This window comes from Acinonyx jubatus, chromosome E2 (assembly GCF_027475565.1).
Source record: "Acinonyx jubatus isolate Ajub_Pintada_27869175 chromosome E2, VMU_Ajub_asm_v1.0, whole genome shotgun sequence".
Lineage (NCBI taxonomy): Eukaryota > Metazoa > Chordata > Mammalia > Carnivora > Felidae > Acinonyx > Acinonyx jubatus.
Window position 1 is genome coordinate 43,282,703 of NC_069396.1, and position 20,934 is coordinate 43,303,636.

At 55.9% G+C, this 20,934-nt stretch overlaps 2 protein-coding genes across 4 annotated transcripts; one reads left to right on the forward strand and one right to left on the reverse strand.

Annotated features, from left to right (window-relative positions):
- Positions 1–1,466: 1,466 nt before the first annotated feature.
- SBSN (suprabasin) lies at positions 1,467–6,031 on the reverse strand. 3 transcript variants are annotated; one of them, XM_053210022.1, is made up of 5 exons: positions 5,689–6,025; positions 3,952–4,197; positions 2,635–2,700; positions 2,495–2,539; positions 1,467–1,645 (listed from the first exon to the last, which is right to left on the reverse strand). In XM_053210022.1, the coding sequence occupies exons 1-5, from the start codon at positions 5,974–5,976 to the stop codon at positions 1,622–1,624; spliced, it is 669 nt and encodes a 222-aa protein (XP_053065997.1). In that variant the 5' UTR covers positions 5,977–6,025; the 3' UTR covers positions 1,467–1,621. The 3 variants fall into 3 exon arrangements, with proteins under 3 accessions (XP_053065997.1, XP_053065996.1, XP_053065998.1); XM_053210021.1 differs by having other exon boundaries at positions 5,602–6,024; XM_053210023.1 differs by having other exon boundaries at positions 1,550–1,645; positions 3,952–5,223; positions 5,440–6,031.
- Positions 6,032–10,822: 4,791 nt separating this feature from the next.
- Positions 10,823–20,907, forward strand: GAPDHS (glyceraldehyde-3-phosphate dehydrogenase, spermatogenic). The gene is made up of 11 exons (XM_027044821.2): positions 10,823–10,990; positions 13,759–13,927; positions 14,659–14,755; positions 14,938–15,044; positions 17,921–18,011; positions 18,101–18,219; positions 18,589–18,670; positions 18,978–19,129; positions 19,293–19,455; positions 20,530–20,627; positions 20,717–20,907. The coding sequence occupies exons 1-11, from the start codon at positions 10,924–10,926 to the stop codon at positions 20,787–20,789; spliced, it is 1,218 nt and encodes a 405-aa protein (XP_026900622.1). The 5' UTR covers positions 10,823–10,923; the 3' UTR covers positions 20,790–20,907.
- Positions 20,908–20,934: the final 27 nt, after the last annotated feature.

Sequence of the window (20,934 nt, forward strand, 5' to 3'; positions counted from 1 at the left end):
TTTTAACATTCTCTTTCTCTCTCCCTCTGCCGCTCTCCCCAGCTCACACTCTCTCACTCAAAAAAAAAAAAAAAAAAAAACTTTACATTTGAAATATTTTCAAATCAAAATATCGCCGGGGAAGGGAAGGACCCTATGTGATAAAAATGATGGTATTCTGCAAATCCGGAAAAATGCAGTTAACCAGAAGGGTCAGGAAGGTCACCATGCAGGCCCCGCCCCTCCTGGTGTGGCGTTTAGTTCTCACCGAGGCATTGCTTTGTATTTGTTTTCATATTCTGTTTATATGCCTTGTATCCCCCAGGAAGCCTGTAAATTCCCCAAGGGCAATTTTTGTCTCTAATTTTTGGCCCCACAAGTGATGGAATTTTGGAGCTGGAAGCCATGTTTGCAATCCTCCCCTGCAGATGCCCCGCCCCCCTTCATATAGAAGGAAATTCTGGGCCCTGGAAGGAAAGGAAGCTGCCCGCGGGCATCTGATCCTAAGAGGAGCGCAGTTGTCCCAGCACCCAGGCCAGTGCATTCTGGAGACTTTCCAGGCAATTTGGAAAGGTCAGGTTCTATCAAGAGACAGCCAAGGCCCTGGCCCCGCTGAGCCTCCGTTTTCTCATCCACACAATGGGCATCACAAGAGGACTTCTGCCTTTGGGTTGTGAGAGGCTTAAATGGTTCTAGCTCTTCACACAGTACTGGAACCTAGTAAGTGCTTAGTAAGCAGTAGCTGCTACCGCACATCCGAAAGCCAGGCCTTCCGCGTCACGGTTCAGGTCTTGTAAAGAGGCCCGCCCTCCTGTCATCGGTGTGCCTGCCACCTGAGCCTTTGGTCCTCCTCCCCGTGCAAGCATCTCCCACACGCAACTCCTCCCTCTCTCCTTTGCACGGATGCCCCCCACCCCACCCCCTGACACACACGGGTGCCAAACAGGAAAAGACTATTTTCAGAACATGCTTTGTAGCTCTTGTTTCTCCTCCACTTCCTATGTGACCTTGGCCATGTTTCTTAGCCTGCGGGAGCCTCCATGTGCTTCTCTAGTAAAAGGGGCCATAGCAGAACCTCTTACCTAGTGAGGTCACGCACCCAGCAGGGAGCCCAGCAATGCACAATAAATACAAGTTGTCCTTGTTATTCCTTCCGGGCCACACCTCCCAATGAGGACGCCACTCCCTGGGGCTGCACTAGGTTCCCACCACTCTCTTCCTCGTGCTTCCTCCCCCACTGCCCGCTTTTTCCTCCCGGATGCTCCTCTCAGTGCTGAGCATGCGTGATGCTGCACGCCAGCGAGGCATGGCTCCTCCCTCTGAGTGCCCTCTTGCATCTGACCAGCCCGACGACTTCTCCAGCTCAGCCCCGCTGTGTGTCACCACCACCCCCCCCCAGCTCCTTCAGCAAAGTAGCAAGAAGAGAAAAGAGAATCCTCCCCCCTCCCCTCAACCAACCCCTCCTCGGGGACCACGGCGGACCATGATGAGAGTAAAAGCGCGTCGTATTTATTCACAAATCCCAGTACAGACCCCTTGCGAGACTCAGGAGATCTGTCCCCCCACCCCCAGCTCCTCCAGGTCCTGTCAGCTAGTATGACAACAGGAAAGTCAGTCTGCTGAGTAAGGCCAGTGCATCAGTTTAGGGAATGATGGCGATGACGCTCTGGAAGAGAGGAGAGAGGGAGTGAATGCAGGGAACGCGGCCCTGAGGGGACCAAGGCCTCTGTCCTCAGCCCCCTAGAAAATGAGAGGGACATTGACACTAGCTTCTCTGACCTCGGACTTGCTTATGTCCTAGACTCCTAGATTCAGGAAGAATAGGGAGCCAGCCCTCCCAGGCAGAGGTGCCAGGGGCCTCTGTGGGAGCCCAGGGGCCTCATCTGTTTTGCCTCAGAGGATCCCCTGCCACCCCCACGGCCCAGGAATAAACAAGGGTGTGCCTTGGGACTGTTCCCACCCTCATCCGTATGCCCCAGTCTCTTGCGGCTCAGGTACTAATTGCAAAGAGAAGAGCTAGGACTTTGCTTTGGGCCCAGAGTAGGGAGCAGGGTCCCACGGGAGCCTTTATACTGGGGGGCGAGGGGACGCCTATCAGCCAGGCAATGGACAGAGCGGCAGGCTCCCCCCGCCTCCCACCGGCATATGGCTGTAAGGCAGCAGAGGCTGGGCAGCAGAGGGACTCACAGTGCATTGAGGGAGGAAAGCTGGTGAGAAGTATTGGGCACAGAGAGGGGAGGGTTTCGGCAGTGCCTCCCCCGCTGGCCCCCCGTGAGTCTGTTTTGCCAGCTTATGTCCACCTCCACGGGAATGGAAAGCAGCCAGAAGAGGGGGTGAGGGACACAGAGCAGGCAAAGGAAGGGAAGGCCAGAGCTGGGAAACAGGTTGAATGGATGGCCTCTGCAAGGCTGAGAGTCTGTCCACCGCGACATTGTCTGTGAACGGGCAGTGGGAAGGGATGTGACTATGTCTCCAGAGGCCAAGAGCACAATGTAGAAGCTACGTGGGCACTCACCTGCCACAGAGCTGGAAAGTTGAGGAAGGCCTTGTTGACCGAGGCCTGGAATTCAAGGACAAGAGGGTTGGTCACCAGCACGTGCCCCACCGCCCTCCCCAGCGGGGCCTCCCCTCCCTCGTGCTGCTTGGGAGACTTACTCCAGATGTTAATGTTGTGGTTGCGCCCCCTCCGTGCTGGCCGGTGGAAACGCCTGGATGAGTGCCCTGTGGATGAAGCCCAGACTGTCATTATAACCCGTCAGCCCTTGAGGGGTTCCAAGTTCATCTTCCACCACTGACCTGCTGCCCTGTAGCAGGGGCCGGGTTGGGAGGCATAGGCTAACCCCCTGCCCCCTCACTGTCCAGAAGGAAAACCCAGAGCCCATGTTGCTGTGGGAATTCTGTGAGATGAGAAGAAAAGCCTGGAAGGATGTCTGCCCCCTCCTGACTAGTCTTCCCCAATTCCCTCTTATTTCACTGAACGCCCTGTTGCTGAGAAGGCCCTGACTGGAAAGGGAACCCAGAGAACCCACACGGACCCTAGTGTGACCTCAGCCCGACCTTGGCTCTACCCCCTCTGACCTGATCCCTAACTTGGGTTGATCCCTGTCCTAATCTTATCCCCAGATACTCAGCAGTGCCTCTGCTGCTGTGGTCAGCCTTGAATCCCACAACAAACCTCCCCCTCCTGACCTCCTCCCAACGAAGACTGCTGTCTGACCCAGAGCCCACCCCTCCACCCCGTATACTTTCTGCAGAGTCCCTTCCTCCCCACCCACCCCTGGGTCCCTGCCTGGCAGCCGATGTGGCTGTCGGCTTCAAGGTCGAGGTCTGGGCCAGTCCTCAAGATGGTGTCCTAAAGATTCTTCGTGGAGATTGGAGCGTGGGGAATTGAGGCAGGCAGGGGTCAGCCTTCTGGTCCCCATGCCCCCTCCTTGGTGCCCGTTCTGCTGAGTGCTAGCCACAGGACCTTGGCAAGTCCCCTGAAAACCTCAGTGAGCTTCCATTTCCTTATCTGAGAATCAGGGAGTCAGCACCCTCACCCTGCCTACCTCAGAGGCTTGTTATGAAAATGAAGCAGAAAAGGGCTTGTCTCCAGAAGCCATTCCCCATGCTTCCTCTGATGCTCTGGGTTTTCTCAACACTCATTCTGTTTGCACTGCCACAGATCTTGGCCCAGTAACCACTTCCTGTTCCCCAGGAGAGGCTTCGTGTGCCTCTCTTTACACCCCCTCAACTGGGAGGGCAGCTCCCTGAAGGTGGGGCTGGGCCCCTTTCACGCTGTCTGATACAGGGCTTTGCCATGAGGTGGTTTGATCCATCTGACCAGCTGAGCCCAGAGAGGGAGCGTGGCCATGGAGCTGCCCAAGCTTCTTTCACCAAACCCAGGCTACATGGACTACCCAAATGTCCCAAGGGTTTAACTTTCCCTCCCCCCAGCCCCTTCTCCCCAGTTCCCCACCCCTGTTCACCTACATTCAGCAGCTTGTTGGCCTCCTTGCCGGCTTGGTTGACCCCATTATGAACATTCTGCTGCAACCTGTCCACCTCCTTCCCGGCCTGGCCAGCAGCATGGTGGACACCTTGGCCAAGTTTCTCCGCTTCCTTTCCAGCCTGGCCGGCAGCGTGGTTGACCCCTTGACCAAATTTCTCTGCCTCCTTCCCGGCCTGGTTGACCCCATCGTGGACCCCTTGGACCACTTTGTCTGCCTCCTTTCCGGCCTGTTCAACGGCATGGTGGACGCCCTGGCCAAAGTGCTCCACCTCCTTCCCAGCCTGGTTGACTCCCTGGTGGACCCCTGGGACCACTTTCTCTCCCTCTTTCCCACCCTGTCCTGCAGCATAGTTGGCCTCCTGGCCAAACCTCTCTGCCTCCTTCCAGGCCTCATTAGCCCCATGGTGGACTCCCTGGCCAAACTGCTCCACCTCCTTCCCAGCCTGGTTGACTCCAGGATGGACCCCTTGGACTATTTTGTCTCCCTCTCCCCCAGCCTGCCCTGCAGCATAATGGACATTGTGACCAAACTTCTCTGCCTCCTTCCCAGCCTGGTTGACCCCATGGTGTACCCCCTGACCAAACTTCTCTGCCTCCTTCCCAGCCTGGCTGACCCCATGGTGCACCCCCTGACCAAACTTCTCTGCCTCCTTCCCAGCCTGGTTAACCCCATGATGGATGCCCTGACCAAACTTCTCTGCCTCCTTCCCAGCCTGGCTGACCCCATGATGGATCCCCTGACCAAACTTCTCTGCCTCCTTCCCAGCCTGGTTAACCCCATGATGGACCCCCTGACCAAACTTCTCTGCCTCCTTCCCAGCCTGGCTGACCCCATGATGGATCCCCTGACCAAACTTCTCTGCCTCCTTCCCAGCCTGGCTGACCCCATGGTGCACCCCCTGACCAAACTTCTCTGCCTCCTTCCCAGCCTGGTTGACCCCATGATGGATGCCCTGACCAAACTTCTCTGCCTCCTTCCCAGCCTGGTTGACCCCATGATGGATGCCCTGACCAAACTTCTCTGCCTCCTTCCCAGCCTGGTTAACCCCATGATGGATCCCCTGACCAAACTTCTCTGCCTCCTTCCCAGCCTGGTTGACCCCATGATGGATGCCCTGACCAAACTTCTCTGCCTCCTTCCCAGCCTGGTTAACCCCATGATGGATCCCCTGACCAAACTTCTCTGCCTCCTTCCCAGCCTGGTTAACCCCATGATGGATCCCCTGACCAAACTTCTCTGCCTCCTTCCCAGCCTGGTTGACCCCATGATGGATCCCCTGACCAAACTTCTCTGCCTCCTTCCCAGCCTGGTTGACCCCATGATGGATGCCCTGACCAAACTTCTCTGCCTCCTTCCCAGCCTGGTTGACCCCATGATGGATGCCCTGACCAAACTTCTCTGCCTCCTTCCCAGCCTGGTTGACCCCATGATGGATCCCCTGACCAAACTTCTCTGCCTCCTTCCCAGCCTGGTTAACCCCATGATGGACCCCCTGGCCAAACCTCCCCGCCTCATTCCCAGCCTGCCCAGCAGTATGGTGGGCCCCCTGGCCAAACCTCCCTGCCTCGCTTCCCGCCTGGTTGACCCCATGATGGACCCCCTGAATCACTTTGTCTGCCTCCTTCCCAACCTGTCCAGCAGCGTTGTTGACCCCATGGACAAACTTCTCTGCTTCCTTTCCTGCTTGTCCGATGCCACTGTTGATCCCATGGGCTACTTTGTCCAAGCCGTTGTTGAGCCCCTGGACGCCCTTGTCCAGCTCCTTGCCAGCTTGGCTCCCCATGTGGCTAAGTCCATTAAAAACTTTCTCCACTTCCCTTCCAGCATGAGTGATTCCATTATTGATGCCTTCCAGGGCCTTGCCCACCTCTCTCTCTGCATTGCTCAGCCCTCGGTTGATTCCTTCAATGACCTTCTCAATGGGATCATCATTGGCCGCCCATCCAGGAAGGGCCCCCCAGAGCAGTAGGAGGGAGCAGGAGCTGAGCAAACTGGCAAGGTGCATGTTGTTGGCAGGGTGGGGAGGATGCAGAGAGGAGCCAGAGAAGCAAAGCTGCTATTTATCCTCTACCTCCCTCCCTCTTCTCCACCCCTCATGACTCAATTACCTGGTGAGGCACTGACTTGGTCCCCAGTCAGGGAGGTATTTCCCAGAGAGCTTTGAGTTGAGCAATGAAGAGGAGGAGGAAGAGAGGGTGAGTCATGAATGGAGAACACTCACGTGGCATCTTCGCCTCTTGCCCATTCAGGCCCTCCACCCCAAAGCCCAGATGGCCTCCCTTCCAACCACCCCTTCTTTTCATTCCTCCCCCACCGTCCAGGTCTCCTCTCTCCCAACCCCACCTTCCAGCACCCCCATCCTCACGACCCAGGCCTGGCTCTTCACTCCTCTTGGGGGACGGAAGGATCCAGTTTCCCCAGTAGTGAGAGTCTGGGGCGATGGGAGGTGCAGTCAAGGGAAGGAGAGCACTCTTAGGGAGTTGAAGGAGTCATCAGACCTTGCTCTTACTGTTCCAGTAGATGCCCCCTGCCCTACACTTACCGCGTCCCAGCCCCATGGGTCTTCTCCCTGGTCCTCAGACACACCAGGTTTATTCCTGCCTCCATGGCCTTTGCACTTGCTGTCTTCCCTGTCTGCAACGCACAACTCAGATCTTCACATGGTGGGTTCTTCCTTATTCTGCTCTTGACTCAAATGTGGCCTTCTAAAAACAAAAAATGAAACAAAACAAGAACCTTCCCACAGACCGACCAGCCACCACCTGCCCTTCCTTCTGGTGACCTTTGTCATGCCCAGGCTAGACTCCCAGCTGTTCCCCTCCAACCCCTGCCACCATGTGAACGCTTGGGGCTTTAGGCTGGGACCGAGGAGGCCCCAGGGGGAGGAGGGAAGGAAGGATGAGCCCCTGGCCGCCAGCCCAGGTTCTGGCTGTCTCTCAGTTATATTGGATGATATCATCCTTTTGTTTTTATTTTTATAAGTATTTACCATGACCCAAAATTATCTTTTATATTGTCTACATCACCTATCAGATTGTAAACTTCCAGAGGACAGGGCTTTTGTGTTGGTCACTGCTACATCCTCAATTTTTAGAACATTGCCTGGGGTTCAGTTAATATTTCCAGGCTAAACAAGTGGATGGATTAAAAGAAGCACTCCCCAAAAGTATGTGATGTAAGTACACATAGTATGCTTGCTAAGGGAGCCTGAGTCTCAGAGGGTGCTGGAGAGAGGGGTGCCTGGGTCCCCAGAGCAGCATAGGGCCCCTTGGGGAGGGTTACAGATTTTGGAGCCAGGACACATTCTCATAACAGAACCTTGGCTCCTGCTTCCTAGGCCTTGGGCAAGGGCAGAGGACTGATTGCCATGCATTGGGACAGGACGCAGTGTCTCCTGAAAAGCCGGTTGAGGCAGCCACGGGGAGGGGCCAAAGACCGGGGGCAGCAAGAGAGTGTCAGCCAGAACCTGGGCTGGAGGCCAGGGGCTCATCCTTCCTTCCCTCCTCCCCCCTGGGGCCTCCTCGGTCCCAGCCTAAAGCCCCAAGCGTTCACATGGTGGCAGGGGTTGGAGGGGAACAGCTGGGAGTCTAGCCTGGGCATGACAAAGGTCACCAGGAGGAAGGGCAGGTGGTGGCTGGTCGGTCTGTGGCAGCATCGTTATCTGGGGCTAGTTTAGAGGCAGGCGGAGACCAGAAGAATGAGAGCCAGTGTGTGGGTAAGTTGGGTGTAGGGGTGAAAGAGATTTGGGTTTTGATGCCAAAGGGAGAGACAGAGAGGGGGTGGAGGTGGGATTCCCGGTGGGAAGGCTCACAGGAAGGAATGTACAGGGTGTGAGTGAGCGGGGGTGGCAGAGTTATGTGCGTGGGTGCCCAGGTGTGGTGAGAATCTGCACATGTTGTCAGCTCTGTTCAAAGGCCCACCCCCCTCGGAGGACCCATGGTGCCACCCGGGGTCCTGATGCCCAGGCCCAGAGACCCAGGGGCTTCTGCCATTTCTAGGCACTCCTGTAGAGGGCGACAAACCGTGCCACGTCTCCAAGCTTGAACTCATTAAATCTGTCTCCCAGTTTCACGCTCCAGGGACAAAGCCAAACCCCTGGGCAACCTCAGGTGTGGCTCTTCTGCCCTTGTCCAGTGCCTAAATGAGGGAGTTTCCCGTGCCAGGAGATTGCAGAGTGGGGAGGGGCGGGTGGTGAACTTCAGAATCCTAATCCGCCCTGAGATTGAGAGGTGGGGTTTCTCCTTTTGAAATGCACTCCATCGTATCCTTCCACCCCTCTCTCTGCCCTTCCCGCCATCTCCCGGCAGCCCCAGTGCTCCTCAGTCCCGTTTCCATTTGCCACTACTTGATTCAGGACTTTGGCATCTGGCGCCATAAGAGACTGGCCTGGAGTCGTCCTTCCTTTGCCGTCCTCTGTTGGCTTTGGTCATGTGGCCCTGTTGCTTCTCTAAAGCAAGTCAAAGAGGTTTCTGTGGCCCAGCGTCACAGCAAACGGTCCCCGGGAGGGAGCAGTGGGAGCACACACACGGCCTCAGAGAGCACATGCCCTGCCCAGGGCCTTCCCGCTCTGGTTAGGATCTGCAACCATTCCTATGGGCTGGCGAACACTTGTTCCTGAGGCTTTGGCAGATCTTTAATTATTCTTATTTTTTTAATGTTTATTTTTGAGAGAGAGAGAGAAAGAGAGAGAAACAGTGTGAGTGGGGGGAGGGGCAGAGAGAGAGAGAGAGGGAGACACAGAATCTGAAGCAGGCTCCAGGCTCTGAGCTGTCAGCACAGAGCCTGAAATAGGGCTCGAACTCACAAACCACGAGATCATGACCTGAGCCAAAGTCTGACACCTAACCGACTGAGCCATCCAGGAACCTCTGCTTTAGCAGATCTTGCCCATAAAGTCATCTGGATCTGGGTCAGCCTTTGGGAGGATAAATCTTAACTCTGTTTCTTCTTTTGTTATTGGCCGGCTCAGATTTGTCATTTCTTTTTACACCACTGTTGATCCTTTATATTTTCTTAATGTTTATATTTGAGAGAGAGAGAGAGAGAGAGAGAGAGAAAGAGAGAGAGAGAGACAGAGCGCACCAGGGAAGAGGCAGAGAGAGAAGACGACACAGAATCCGAAGCAGGCTCCAGGCTCTGAGCTGTCAGCACAGAGCCCCACGCAGGGCTCGAACTTGTGAACCATGAGATCCTGACCTGAAGTCGGTCACTCAACAGACTGAGCCACCTAGGTGCCCCACCCCTTTATATTTTCTAAGAAAATTTTTAATTGCATCTAGCTTTCCACATGTGTCATTGTAAGGTTGTACAAAACTGGCCCCTCTTCAGTCCTGGTTTCATTTGGGTGATCTTCCACAGCCCCCATCATACATGTTAAGTTTGTCCCCCTTTTCAACGTTTATTTATTTTTGGGACAGAGAGAGACAGAGCATGAATGGGGGAGGGGCAGAGAGAGAGGGAGACACAGAATCGGAAACAGGCTCCAGGCTCTGAGCCATCAGCCCAGAGCCCGACGCGGGGCTCGAACTCACGGACCGCGAGATCGTGACCTGGCTGAAGTCGGACGCTTAACCAACTGCGCCACCCAGGCGAAGTTTGTCCCCCTTTTCATTAATACCTGTATTTTGGTCTTGAGTCATTGAAATTTCCCCATCTGTACACCCAATTTATCTTCAGTTCCCCTTCCCTGAAGCATCCAAACAGGAGAGCTCACCTTCACCCTGTCCCATGGCAGGTGCTTGGCAAACGGAGTTCCCACGAAGGCTTGGGGAAGGAAGAGGTTATGGTGTCATCCTGCCTCTTCTGGCTTCCACACCTCTCTCTGAGATGGTGACTCCCTCTTGACCCAAACCCCCACACTCCCTAAATCTTGGTCACAGCTGTGTGTCAGCTAGCCCTGCAGGTGAAGGCCCTTGCCTGTGAGTCACAGATGTGCAAGCAAGCCCCCACCCCCAGTGCTTTAGAGGAAAGGAGCCATCTGTCCATCTGTCCCAGAAGCTGCTTTGCCCCGGCACAGTTTTAGGTGGTGGAGGCCCCATGGTGAACGACAGGGGATACATTGAGCAAGTAAATTAATAACTAGATCATGACAAACTATGTGAAAAGCCACAAGAAGAATGGGATGCTGTGAGAGGATCTGACTTGGAGGTCACTTAAATTTAAGATTGGGAGTCAGAAGAAATGTGAGGATGCAATATTTCTGTATTCACTCTGGTATTTATTGAGTGAGCACTGTAGGTGCCAAACCCTCCTCTAGTCAGTGGGATAGAAAAGTGAAGGTAGACAAGCATTCTGCCCTCCAAGAGTCTAGGGGGCAGAGACACCCGGCAAGAAAACGAATAAACAAGATGATTTTTAGGGAGAGACATTGGCTGTGAGAAAAATAAAAATGTAGGGAGTATAACGATGGAGTTTTGCGCACTGGAACATCTAACTCAGGGAGCGAAGTCGGACAAAGCTTCCTGGGAGATAGGCGGGTTGAGGGGGTGAGGGCGATGGTCGGTAGTGATTGAGGCAGGACAGAACTTCAGATGGGAGTCAGGAGGGCCTCTCTCAAAGGGTGGCGCCGGAGGGAAACCAGGAGGCAGCCGAGCAAGGACACGGCTTTCCAGGCAAAAACAAACAAACCGCAGCTAGGCAGCTAACTAACCAGAGGAGGGTCAAGGAGCAGCACACAGCCAGTGTGCCCAGGGAGAGAGAGAGAGAGAGAGAGAGACCAGGGCTTTGGGGACCAGTGTAAAAAGTTGGATTCTATTCTAGACGTCAGTGTCGGGAGGCCTGGGGGCTGCGGTGCACGCGCGCGGACGTCACACACTTCGCACCGCCTCCTCTGTGACGTCACCGGGCACTGTGACGTCACGGCGAGACGCTCCGACCCCACTAGCTTGGGCGCCCCGCACCGCAGTAACGTCCCGGCAGCTCCCGAAGCGACCAGGCAATGAAACCTTAGGCCATGTCGAAACGCGACATCGTCCTCACCAACGTCACCGTTGTCCAGCTACTGCGACAGCCGTGCCCGGGTGAGGGAGGCAGCGGGGCGACCCCGGGGAACGGGAGAAAGGGCGGGCCGGAGCCCCCGCAGCCCCGAGCCCCCTGCGGCGCGCGTGCCCGCCGCCCAGTGTCCACGAGGGAGGGGGCAGGAGGCGGGGTGCGGCGCCGCTGGCCCGCGACTCTGCCACCGCGGAGCCGCTTCCCTCCGTCCCTACCCCCTGCGCAGCTGGCCGAGTGGTTTCTATAGCGATGGCGGCGGGCCAGATAGCGGCCCCCATCGGCCGTGGCGCCGCCAGCGCGCGGTGGGAGCAAGGAAGCAGGGGCCGGGACAGGGGCGGAGCCGCGTCTACGAGGGCGCATTTCTGAGAACGGCCGCAGGTTGCTGAAGAACCTCAGCCAGCTGGGTTTCACGTAGGAGGGACGCTCTTATCGCCCAGCGCGGAAAGGCCGCTTAGGGGTTGGTGGGCTTTGTCCTCCTCGGCCTGTGCACAGCGAGAGCCGCGCCAAGCACGTTACAGGCGTGCGCTCATCGGAAGCTCACAAACACCCGGTGAGACCAGGGTGTTTATTGACCCCACTCAGAGCGGCAGGGAAGAGCGCGAGCCGCCTCCCTCGGTCTCTCAGCACCAGAATAGTAGCGCTGGGACTCCCAGTCCCCTGCTCCGAGCCATTGGGCAGCCAGCCCTACCGCACCCAGCCATAGGTGCACCCACACTCCAGCCGGATGAACCCAGGTCTTGCCACAGGGCAACCGGCATTCCCCCGGCTGCTTCCGCTGCCTCCGTACTGACCGCGGCCGGGGTGCCAGGGCCGGAGGCGGTGGGAGGGACCCCCGAGGAGCTGCGCGGGGCAGATCCGCTGCTGCCCACTGCGGACCTCCCGTCTGCTCAGCGCTCGCCCCGTGACCTCGGGCCTCGGTTTCCCCTCTGTGAGGCGGATTTATCGCTCCTGCCTCACAGCATTCAGCGAGCAGGTGGCCGCGAGAGCTCAGCACGGCACCTAGCCCATGGCAGCACCCAGGAAATGGGAGCGTCATCTTCATTAGGAGAGCACGCGCCTGTTGCCTTTGTTTCACCTACCAGGTGATGCTTCATCACTGAAGCTCCTTCAGGCTCTTCCTTCCTAGTGCAGGAGCTTCCCTCCAGCCCACGCACCCCACCCCTGGAGTGGAGGGGAGGAGAGAGAAAGCCTGGGGGCAGGTGGGAGAGGAGAGCCACCCGAGTTTTCTCCCGAAAGGCCGCCGAGTGGTCTCAGATTCCCACTCTTAGCCCAGATGAACGAATCTCCCTCTTTCGTGATAGCGGAAGCAGAATCCCCAGGAATGCAAACATCCTAGGTCACCAAAGCCACAGGGTCACTGCCACCAATAAATAAACTCTTAAAACCTTCATGAACTGGTATTGCCCCTGGAGACCCACAGTCCAGACTCAGACCACATGGACTGCGGCAGCCGGTAGAGGTCAGGGAGACCCACAGGCCAGCTGGCCCACGGCTCCTAGCCCCACCACCTCCCAAGTGCCTTTGATTCTGGCGCCAAGAGCAACACCCACCTTCCTCCTCCAGGGCCTCTCCAACCTCTTCTCTCTTCCTTTCCTCACAAGTACTCTTGGTAGCAACCTCTTCCCTCTGCTGAGGTCAGCACCTACTGGGCCTGGAGATCTGAGTCTTCACAGCAGCCCCCAGGTAGAAGGTGCAGATGCAACACCAGGAAACAGGCCAGAGAGCTCATTCACTTGCTCAAGACCACTCAGGTGGCTGAGCAGGGGCTGACATTCAGGCCTGATTCCCAGCTAGAAACCCTCTGCCGGCCAGGCCCCCTGACTGCGGCCTCTACGTCTCCCCTCCTCTCCTCAAACCCTTATCTGTAGCCCAGCGAGCACACCCCCAAACACAGGGGTTTTCAAATGCCGTATGGGAGTGGGAGCGTGTACGTTTGGAGAGGTGGAAGCTGGAGTGGGTTTCCATTCGTTTCGTGTTTTGATACACCTGTATTTCCTACTACTCTGAGCATAAGAATCACCTGGAGTGCTTTTAGAATCAGGAGTCCTTGGCTTCAGTGTAGACCTATTAAATCAGATTTCCCTAGGAAGAGGCCGACCGTGGGATTCTTACCATCAGAACAGCTTGGGGACCACGGGGTTGGCATAATTATCAGACACGTTTGGGAAATAATCTTTGAAATATTAATGTATGTGGACTGTCTCCTAGACTCCATCATAAGCATCACATATATCATCTCATTTAATCACAGTGACTCTCTGAGAGTGTACTATTATTTTCATTTTACAGAGGAGGAAACTGAGGCATAGACAGTATCACTCCCAAGTGATTGTTAAAAATACATGCATAATGAGTTAGAATCTCTAGGGGAGAGGCCCTGGCATGCATATCTTTTTTTTTTTTAAGTTTATCTTCAGAGAGAGAGAGAGAGAGAGAGAGAGAGAGAGTGCATGTGAACAAGCAAGGGAGAGGCAGAAATAGAGAGGGAGAGAATTCCAAGCAGGCTCTGCGCTGACAGCAACACAGAGCTCAAACTACAAACCATGAGATCATGACCTGAGCTGAAAACCAAGGCGTCTGACACTTAACCAACTGAGCCACCCAGGCGTCCCCAGGCATTGGTATTTTAAGCAAGCCTACCCCCTGATCATTCTGTGGATCAGGTGGGTTGGGGAAACAGTGGGCTAGGTGGTTGGCCACTAGGGGCCTGGAACCAGCAACAGGTTCTGGGTGGCAAAAAGGGTTCATTCTCTCCCACTATGGTGGCGCAGCTCATTGTCCCCACCCTCCTCAACAGTGACCAGAGCACCACCCCCGCCTGAGCCCAAGGTTGAGGCAGAGCCAGAGCCACAGCCCGAGCCCCGGCCTGAGCCAGAGCCTAAACCTGAGCCAGTCAAGGAGGAAGCCCCGCCTCCTGCCCCTAAGAAGGTCCCTGTGGTTCGGAAGCTGACCGTGGGCATCAATGGGTGAGTCAGGCCTGGCCCTAGCCGCTCCTGAAGGCTTAGGGCCCAGCCTTTCCTCTGGTTGCTGCCTGAGGCATCTCCCCATTTCTCACCATCAGTGCTCTCATTCTGCCCATCCTGGCTGAAGAAATACAGGGAGAAGGTACAGGGGTGCACCCTGAGAGGGCTCACGTTCTGGTGGGAATCAGGAACACGACAGTTCAGTGACGCATGACATGAACAGCATGGAAGTTGGGTACAGTAAGGCTGGAGAGAGTAGTGGTAGCCAGTTCTGAGGTTGGGGCAGCTCAGTGGGCTAACAGGCAGGAAGTCAGTGCGTGAAGCACACTGGCACTGGGTGGGGAGCAAGCAAGGGAGAAAAGGAGGGAGGGAGCAGGGGAAAGCTGGTAGGGGCCTGGCAGGCCATGGTAAGCAGTCCAGATTTGGTTTTACTGATTAAGAGCCATGGAGGTTTTCCAGCCATGAGACATAATTTGACCTAAGCTCTATAAGATCCATCCAGCTACAAGATTAGGGATGGGGGATGGGCTGAATGGGTAGCAGAAGCAGTGAAGAGGCTGAAGAGGACATCTGGGCAAGAGATGACAGTGGCCGCACTTTGCCTTCTTTCCCCAGACTGAGTCCCACCCAGTACCCTAGAGTGCACCTCCTGTTATCCCCTTTTCTCCCGTCCCCTCCTCTGCCTGCTGGCAAGGATTCTGAGGACAACCCCCACAACCCTTGTCCCTGGACAGATTTGGACGCATCGGCCGCCTGGTGCTACGCGCCTGCATGGAGAAGGGTATTAAGGTGGTGGCAGTGAATGATCCACTCATTGACCCAGAATATATGGTGAGCAGCAGGCTGACGGTAGACCTGGGAAAGGTGGGACTGGAGTGGGGAGGGGGCTCGGGAGAGCTCCATGGAAGGCTCCCAGATGCCGTGTGGCTCCTTCACCGGGGTGGGGACACCCTTGGGCTGCCAGCTCCTCCACCCTTGACACTCAAGGCTGGGAGCCATCCTGTCTCCCACAGGTGTACATGTTTAAATATGACTCCACCCATGGCCAGTACAAGGGGAACGTGGAATTCAGGAACGGACAGCTGGTCATAGACAACCAGGAGATCAACGTCTTCCAGTGGTAAGGGAAGCTGTGTGATGCATGCCTGCAGCAGATTAACACAGGAGCTGTAGAGATGACCAGATGAGAGTCCAGCCCCTTGTGTGGGGCCCGGAACCCCCCCCCCAAATTGTGTGTGCACGTGCCTCTGGGTACTGGGCTCGAGGGGTCTGAGAAGTCCCTGGCCCCTAAAATGGTGTAAAAACACTAATCTAGAAAGCTGACCCACTCTTTTTATTTAGCACACATTTACATGTTTTCTCACAGGCAGAGCAACTCGATGTTTAACACTCAACTTCTGATTCTCCTTCAACCCCCAAACCTACTCATCTCCCTTCCCAGGAAATGGCATCACCACCTAGCCAACCACTTCCACTTGGTTCCTACAGAGCAGCCACAGAGGCCTTTTAAAAACATCACCTGGACGCCTTTTAAAAACATCACCTTACTTCCTTTAAGTAGGAAGATTAAGTCCCCTACTTAAATCTTCCAATGGCTTCCCGTTCCCCCATGAATAAAATCCCAGCTCCTGATGGGGCCCCCAGGACTCTTAGCTCCCCCCTGCCTTTCCATGTCATCCCAGCCAAGCCGGCCATCCACCTCTTGGGACCCTAAATGAGTATCTCTTACACCTGGGCAATGCTGACTCCTTAGTACCCATTTCACGTGGTTCACACTGACATCAGTACCCTTCCTGCCACTGAAAGATATGTTTAGAATCTGTAAATCAAAAGCAGTAATGTTAGATATTTAATATGCTTTCAAATATAAACACTTTCAAGATAACAAAAAATTTAAAAATTTATAAAAGGGGAAAGCGTAACCGTTCTTTATCTTTCTAATGTAAATTAGCAGCCACAGCTGGCCCTGCTGCCGCTTGAGACAGCCGCAGCCACTCCCAGCACCTCGGTGTCTATGCGCGCGGGGCAGGAGGCCTGGGGGCAGGAGGGCTGGTGACGAGGCACTCAGGGCTGGGTGCGAGCAGGATGAGCAGGACGGTGGGTGGGGGCGGGACTGGAGAGCCCCTGAGTATAATAAGCTGCCTGAGCCAAGTTTGGAATCTTAACCCCTAACACAATTCCGGCACAGCAGTCACTGCTCAGACATCCCGTGTCCTTTCCTTGCTCAGCCTGGCGCTCCTGCCACCTGGGGCACTCTCCCTGCCTTCCCCATCCCGTCTGTCCCCTCGGTGTGCACCCAGCACTCAGGTGCTGCCTTCCTTGGTGACTCCAGCAGCTCTTCCCTGTCCGCCCGCTTTTGTCACTACACCGTGGATGTTCTTCGGGCACTCGGCACCAGCCATGTGGGTTGTGTGTTTTACCCTCGCTTCACCCCTTCCTAGCTGGGTGACCTTGGGCAAGAGACTGAAATGTCCTAGCCTGTTTCCTACGGTATCTGCTGGGGATGATGATCATACCCACCACAGCAGTAGTGGGGAGTACGACCGAAGTTAACAGGTGCGGGGGGACACTGGGAAGGGTGTTTTCCCACAAAGCCACAGTCGTCTCGCAGGGAGGGCCCTCTTGCTTTGTGTCGCCATCACGGCTTTGGCACCGCAGACGCAGGCCCTAGCCCTGGGTAGACTCTACTTCCTTGAAGAATGAATGGAATCCTCAAAACAGCCCTCTGGGCAGGAGGGCAGGGCCCGTGACAGCCTAGAAAAGGAGCTGGGGTCTCCTGAGATGCCAATTCAGCAACGGCAGAGGAATATGAAGTGCTCCCCTCTCCACCGCAACTTGGAAGGCAGGAAAAAGGGGGCAGCAGAGAAGAACTAGTTGGGCCAGATGATGAAAAGCGCACCCTGACAGAACAGACGACCGGAGAGAACCATGTGTGGCGGTCCAGGGAGATGGGAAGCAGCTTGTTCGTTCGCTTGTTCCATTCTCACAGTGCATCCAGGGCCAGCCCGCCTGCCCTCTCAGCCGGCTCTGCCTGCTACTCTCCTCCCCTCTGCCCAGGTGCCTACTCCTCAGGTCGCCAGGGTTAAAGGAGTTCAATGAGGCAGAGCACTCAGAACATGGGTATGTGGCAGGCGTGTATATTGGTTAACAAAAAAACCCCCACCAACACTGAAACCCTCTACAGGGTGCAGGCTCAGTGGCACAGAGTGGTCTAGAAGACAAAACAGATGCTGACAAATAACCGCAGAAGAAAATGTCACTGTTGTGATAAACCCCGTGAAGAGAAAAAACCAGTATACGGTTTATTCACTTATCGCTGCTTGGCTAAAGCCAAGTAGAAGACAGCAAACACTAGGTGTCTGATGTTTCAAATACAAACATTGGCTATCAGGTGGAAATGTGAGCTGCTCAAACAGCAAACAGAATCTCCTCTACTTTCTAATGTAAACCACTAGTCACTGCAGGCCCCAGGGCCACCTCAGGCTTCAGTTCTCCCCTGGGACCCGTTCTCAGGGATGGAGAGTGTCTTTAGAGACTTGCCCAGCCTCTCGCACCGGGCTCTCGGTGGAGGACAAGGGACTAGGAGGGCTGTGGGGAGGTTGTCAGGGCTGGGGACCGGAAGCGGCGGGGCAGGCCTCACCCTGCCGGGGCCCACATTTTGGGCAGCATATGTAGAATGGACCTGACCTGGCTGGGAGCAGTCAGGGATGGCCCCCCTGGGGGCGTTGAGGCTTAAGTCAGGAAGGTGGCAGCTTGGACCCAGGCATAGCAGGCGGGGTAGAGTCAAGAAAAGAGGCCCGCAAGGCGGGGTTAGTGATGAAAGGCAAAACCAGCAGGATCAAATCCACGGGGACAGCTAGGTATGGGGTGGGGGGAAAAGACAGTTGCAGGCCAGGCAGGAAGGTGTCTGGTCAGCCTTTTGAACAGTGCAGGCCATGACTGTGAAGGCAAGGCCGTGCAGCAAAAGACTGACTCCAGCGCTGCCACCCTCCACAGCAAGCAGCCCAGAGATATCCCCTGGAAGTCTGTTGGGAGCCCCTTTGTGGTGGAGTCCACGGGTGTGTACCTGTCGTTAGAGGAAACTTCGGTAAGTGGGGGACAGGTGCCTGGGGCTGGCTGGGTGGGTGGGGGGGGTGACATTTGAAGCACCTCCTGACATCTGTGCTCCTTCTCTAGAACCACATTGAGGCAGGTGCCACGCGTGTGGTAATCTGCGCACCGTCACCGGACGCGCCCATGATTGTCATGGGGGTAAACGAGACGAACTATAACCCTGGCTCCATGAAAATTGTCAGGTAACGGGCAGCAACACTCTGAAGCGTGTGGGTGGCACCCAGAGGACGTGCCAGCCTCACCCTCTTCACCCCTACTCCCAATAGCCCCCTGGTGCTTTCACATCTCCCTTCCCAAAGCCTTAACAACCATCACATTAACATTACCCTGAGACTGTTAGAACGGCACGGCTCCTGGGGAACATGCTTGGGGAGCTTCTCCGGCCACACTTGTGGTGCCTCCTTCAGCCTGAAGGCACCCCCAGTGATCTCTCTCATCCCCATCCTGACTTTCACAAAACCAGGCCTGTGTGCATAAACTGAGAGGTGAGGGGGGTAGTGCTGGCTCTGGGCCTCACCTCACGGTGCCCTTGCACACCTGGGCCGTTTCAGCAATGCATCCTGCACCACCAACTGCCTGGCCCCCCTTGCCAAGGTCATCCATGAGCGATTTGGGATCGTGGAAGGGCTGATGGTGAGTTGGAGAGGGGCTGGAGCAGGAGGGATGGCAGGGAAACTCTACACCTTCCTCCCAGGACTTGCTTAGTGTGTGGTGGTAAAAGGGAGAGACTGGTTTCGGGAGGAGGAGCCAGGTGGTAAAGTCTCTTAAACACTGTGCAACTTGCAGACAAGGCTGGACCCTGGCCTGCACGTGGCCCTCCTGTGGTCTCTGGTGGTGGCCACACCAGTCTCCACACCTGGGTTAGAACCTCAGGCCTGGGAAAAAGAGGCATGGAGTTTAGGAGAAGGCCTCAACAACTCAGCCCTCTTCCTCTCCCAAGACCACAGTTCATTCCTACACTGCCACCCAGAAGACAGTGGACGGGCCATCAAAGAAGGCCTGGAGAGATGGACGGGGTGCCCACCAGAACATCATCCCAGCCTCCACAGGGGCTGCCAAGGCCGTGGGCAAAGTCATCCCATCCCTCAGCGGGTATGAGGGCAGAAAGTTACAACCAGGGTCAGGGGGTGCACCCAGGAGGACTGGACTGGCCCCCAATCTTTGAGGTGTCCACTGAGGGGAAAGCAGAGACAACGAGGGGTGGACAGAAAAGTCCCTGGGTTCTGACTCCCACCCCTAATGTGGGATTCTCCAGGAAGCTGACGGGAATGGCGTTCCGGGTGCCAACCCCAGATGTATCTGTTGTGGACCTGACCTGCCGCCTGGCCCAGCCTACCTCATACAAGGCCATCAAAGATGCCATAAAAGCAGCAGCCAAGGGGCCCATGGCTGGCATCCTTGCCTACACCGAGGATGAGGTAGGGGCTGAGGAGGGGGACCCTGGGAGGAGCCGTCTGAGGAGGAAATGTGATTGTCCACTTGCCAAAGAGCTGCTCACAATGTATCAAGAGAGGGACTGCAGGGCTGGGAAGGTCTGCTGTCCCTGCCTCAGGGCCTTTGCACTTGCTATTCCTGTGGTCTGGATAGCTCTTCTTCCAGGTGGCCACATAGTCTGCCGTCACCTCCGAGTCTCTACGTCAATTTCTGTCCTCAATAAGATAATCTCTTTCTGGCCCTTTCCCTTACCTGAAATTTCATTTCATAGTCACTATTGGCACTGCTAGCACGTGCACAAGAAAGCAGGGACTTTGGGACTATCTTTTCACCTCCATGGCCCCAGCCATCTTCCCGGGGCCTGGCACACAGCAGGCGCTCGATACATGCTTAGTGAACAAGACAATGGCTCCCATTTTTCAATGCTTACTTGGGACAGGCCATGGCTGGGTGGCCTCCCTGTGAAGAAAGGATGTCACCATCCCTTTGCTCCCGTCATGCCATCTCTGTACACCCACCTTTGGTGCTGCCTCTGTGCTTTAGTTCCTATAGGTCCACTCTCACACAGCCACTGCGATCTCGTTTTAAGCAAATCAGATCACATTCCCCCCCCCCCCCCCACTGCTGAACACCTTCCTCTGTGGCCTTAACACCACACAAGGCCCAAGGCCTCAGGGCCTCTGTGTTGTAGCTCCTTCCACCTCAGGCACTGCTGAGGGCCTGAGTTGACCAGATGCTCCTAGACATCCAGACCCAGCCTGACCACCTCCCCTCAGAGAGGGCCTGCCTGCCGGCCCGCTCTGAGTGCCCGCATCGTTACCAGGAAGTCATGTTTACTGGTGCAGCATGAGGGTGTTCGCCTTCTTAGTCCTTTGGCCACCCCCGGCAGGCAAAGCCCCAGTATGCCTTCCTCATGCCGTCCCCAGAACCCGGACACAGCAGGGCTCCACCAGATATTGCAAATGAATGGATGGCCAATGTGCCTAAGAGTCGGAGCCTGGGCTCCTGGAGGTCCTTGCTCGGCGACCCACACTTTATCTTGAAATTCGAACGCCCAGGTTGTCTCCACGGACTTTGTGAGCAATACCCACTCGTCCATCTTTGATGCCAACGCCGGCATCGCGCTCAACGACAACTTCGTGAAGCTCATTTCCTGGTGAGGGGGAAGGAGTCCGAGAGATTGGGGGCGGGGGGAGAGCGGGAGTGGTCGAGAGGAATCCCCTGACCCGCCTCCTCCCTCCCCAGGTACGACAACGAATACGGCTACAGTCACCGGGTGGTGGACCTGCTCCTCTACATGTTCAGCCGAGACGGGTGAAGCAAGACGACCCCTCTTCTGTTCCCCTGGGCTCCGGGGCCGGAACCCGTACCTCCCGTTGCCGCCTTCCCCGAAGAAGGAAGGCGCCCAGTTGTGAAATAAAAACGCAGAGTGCTCACTGTCGCGCCCGTGTCTCTGCGCCGGT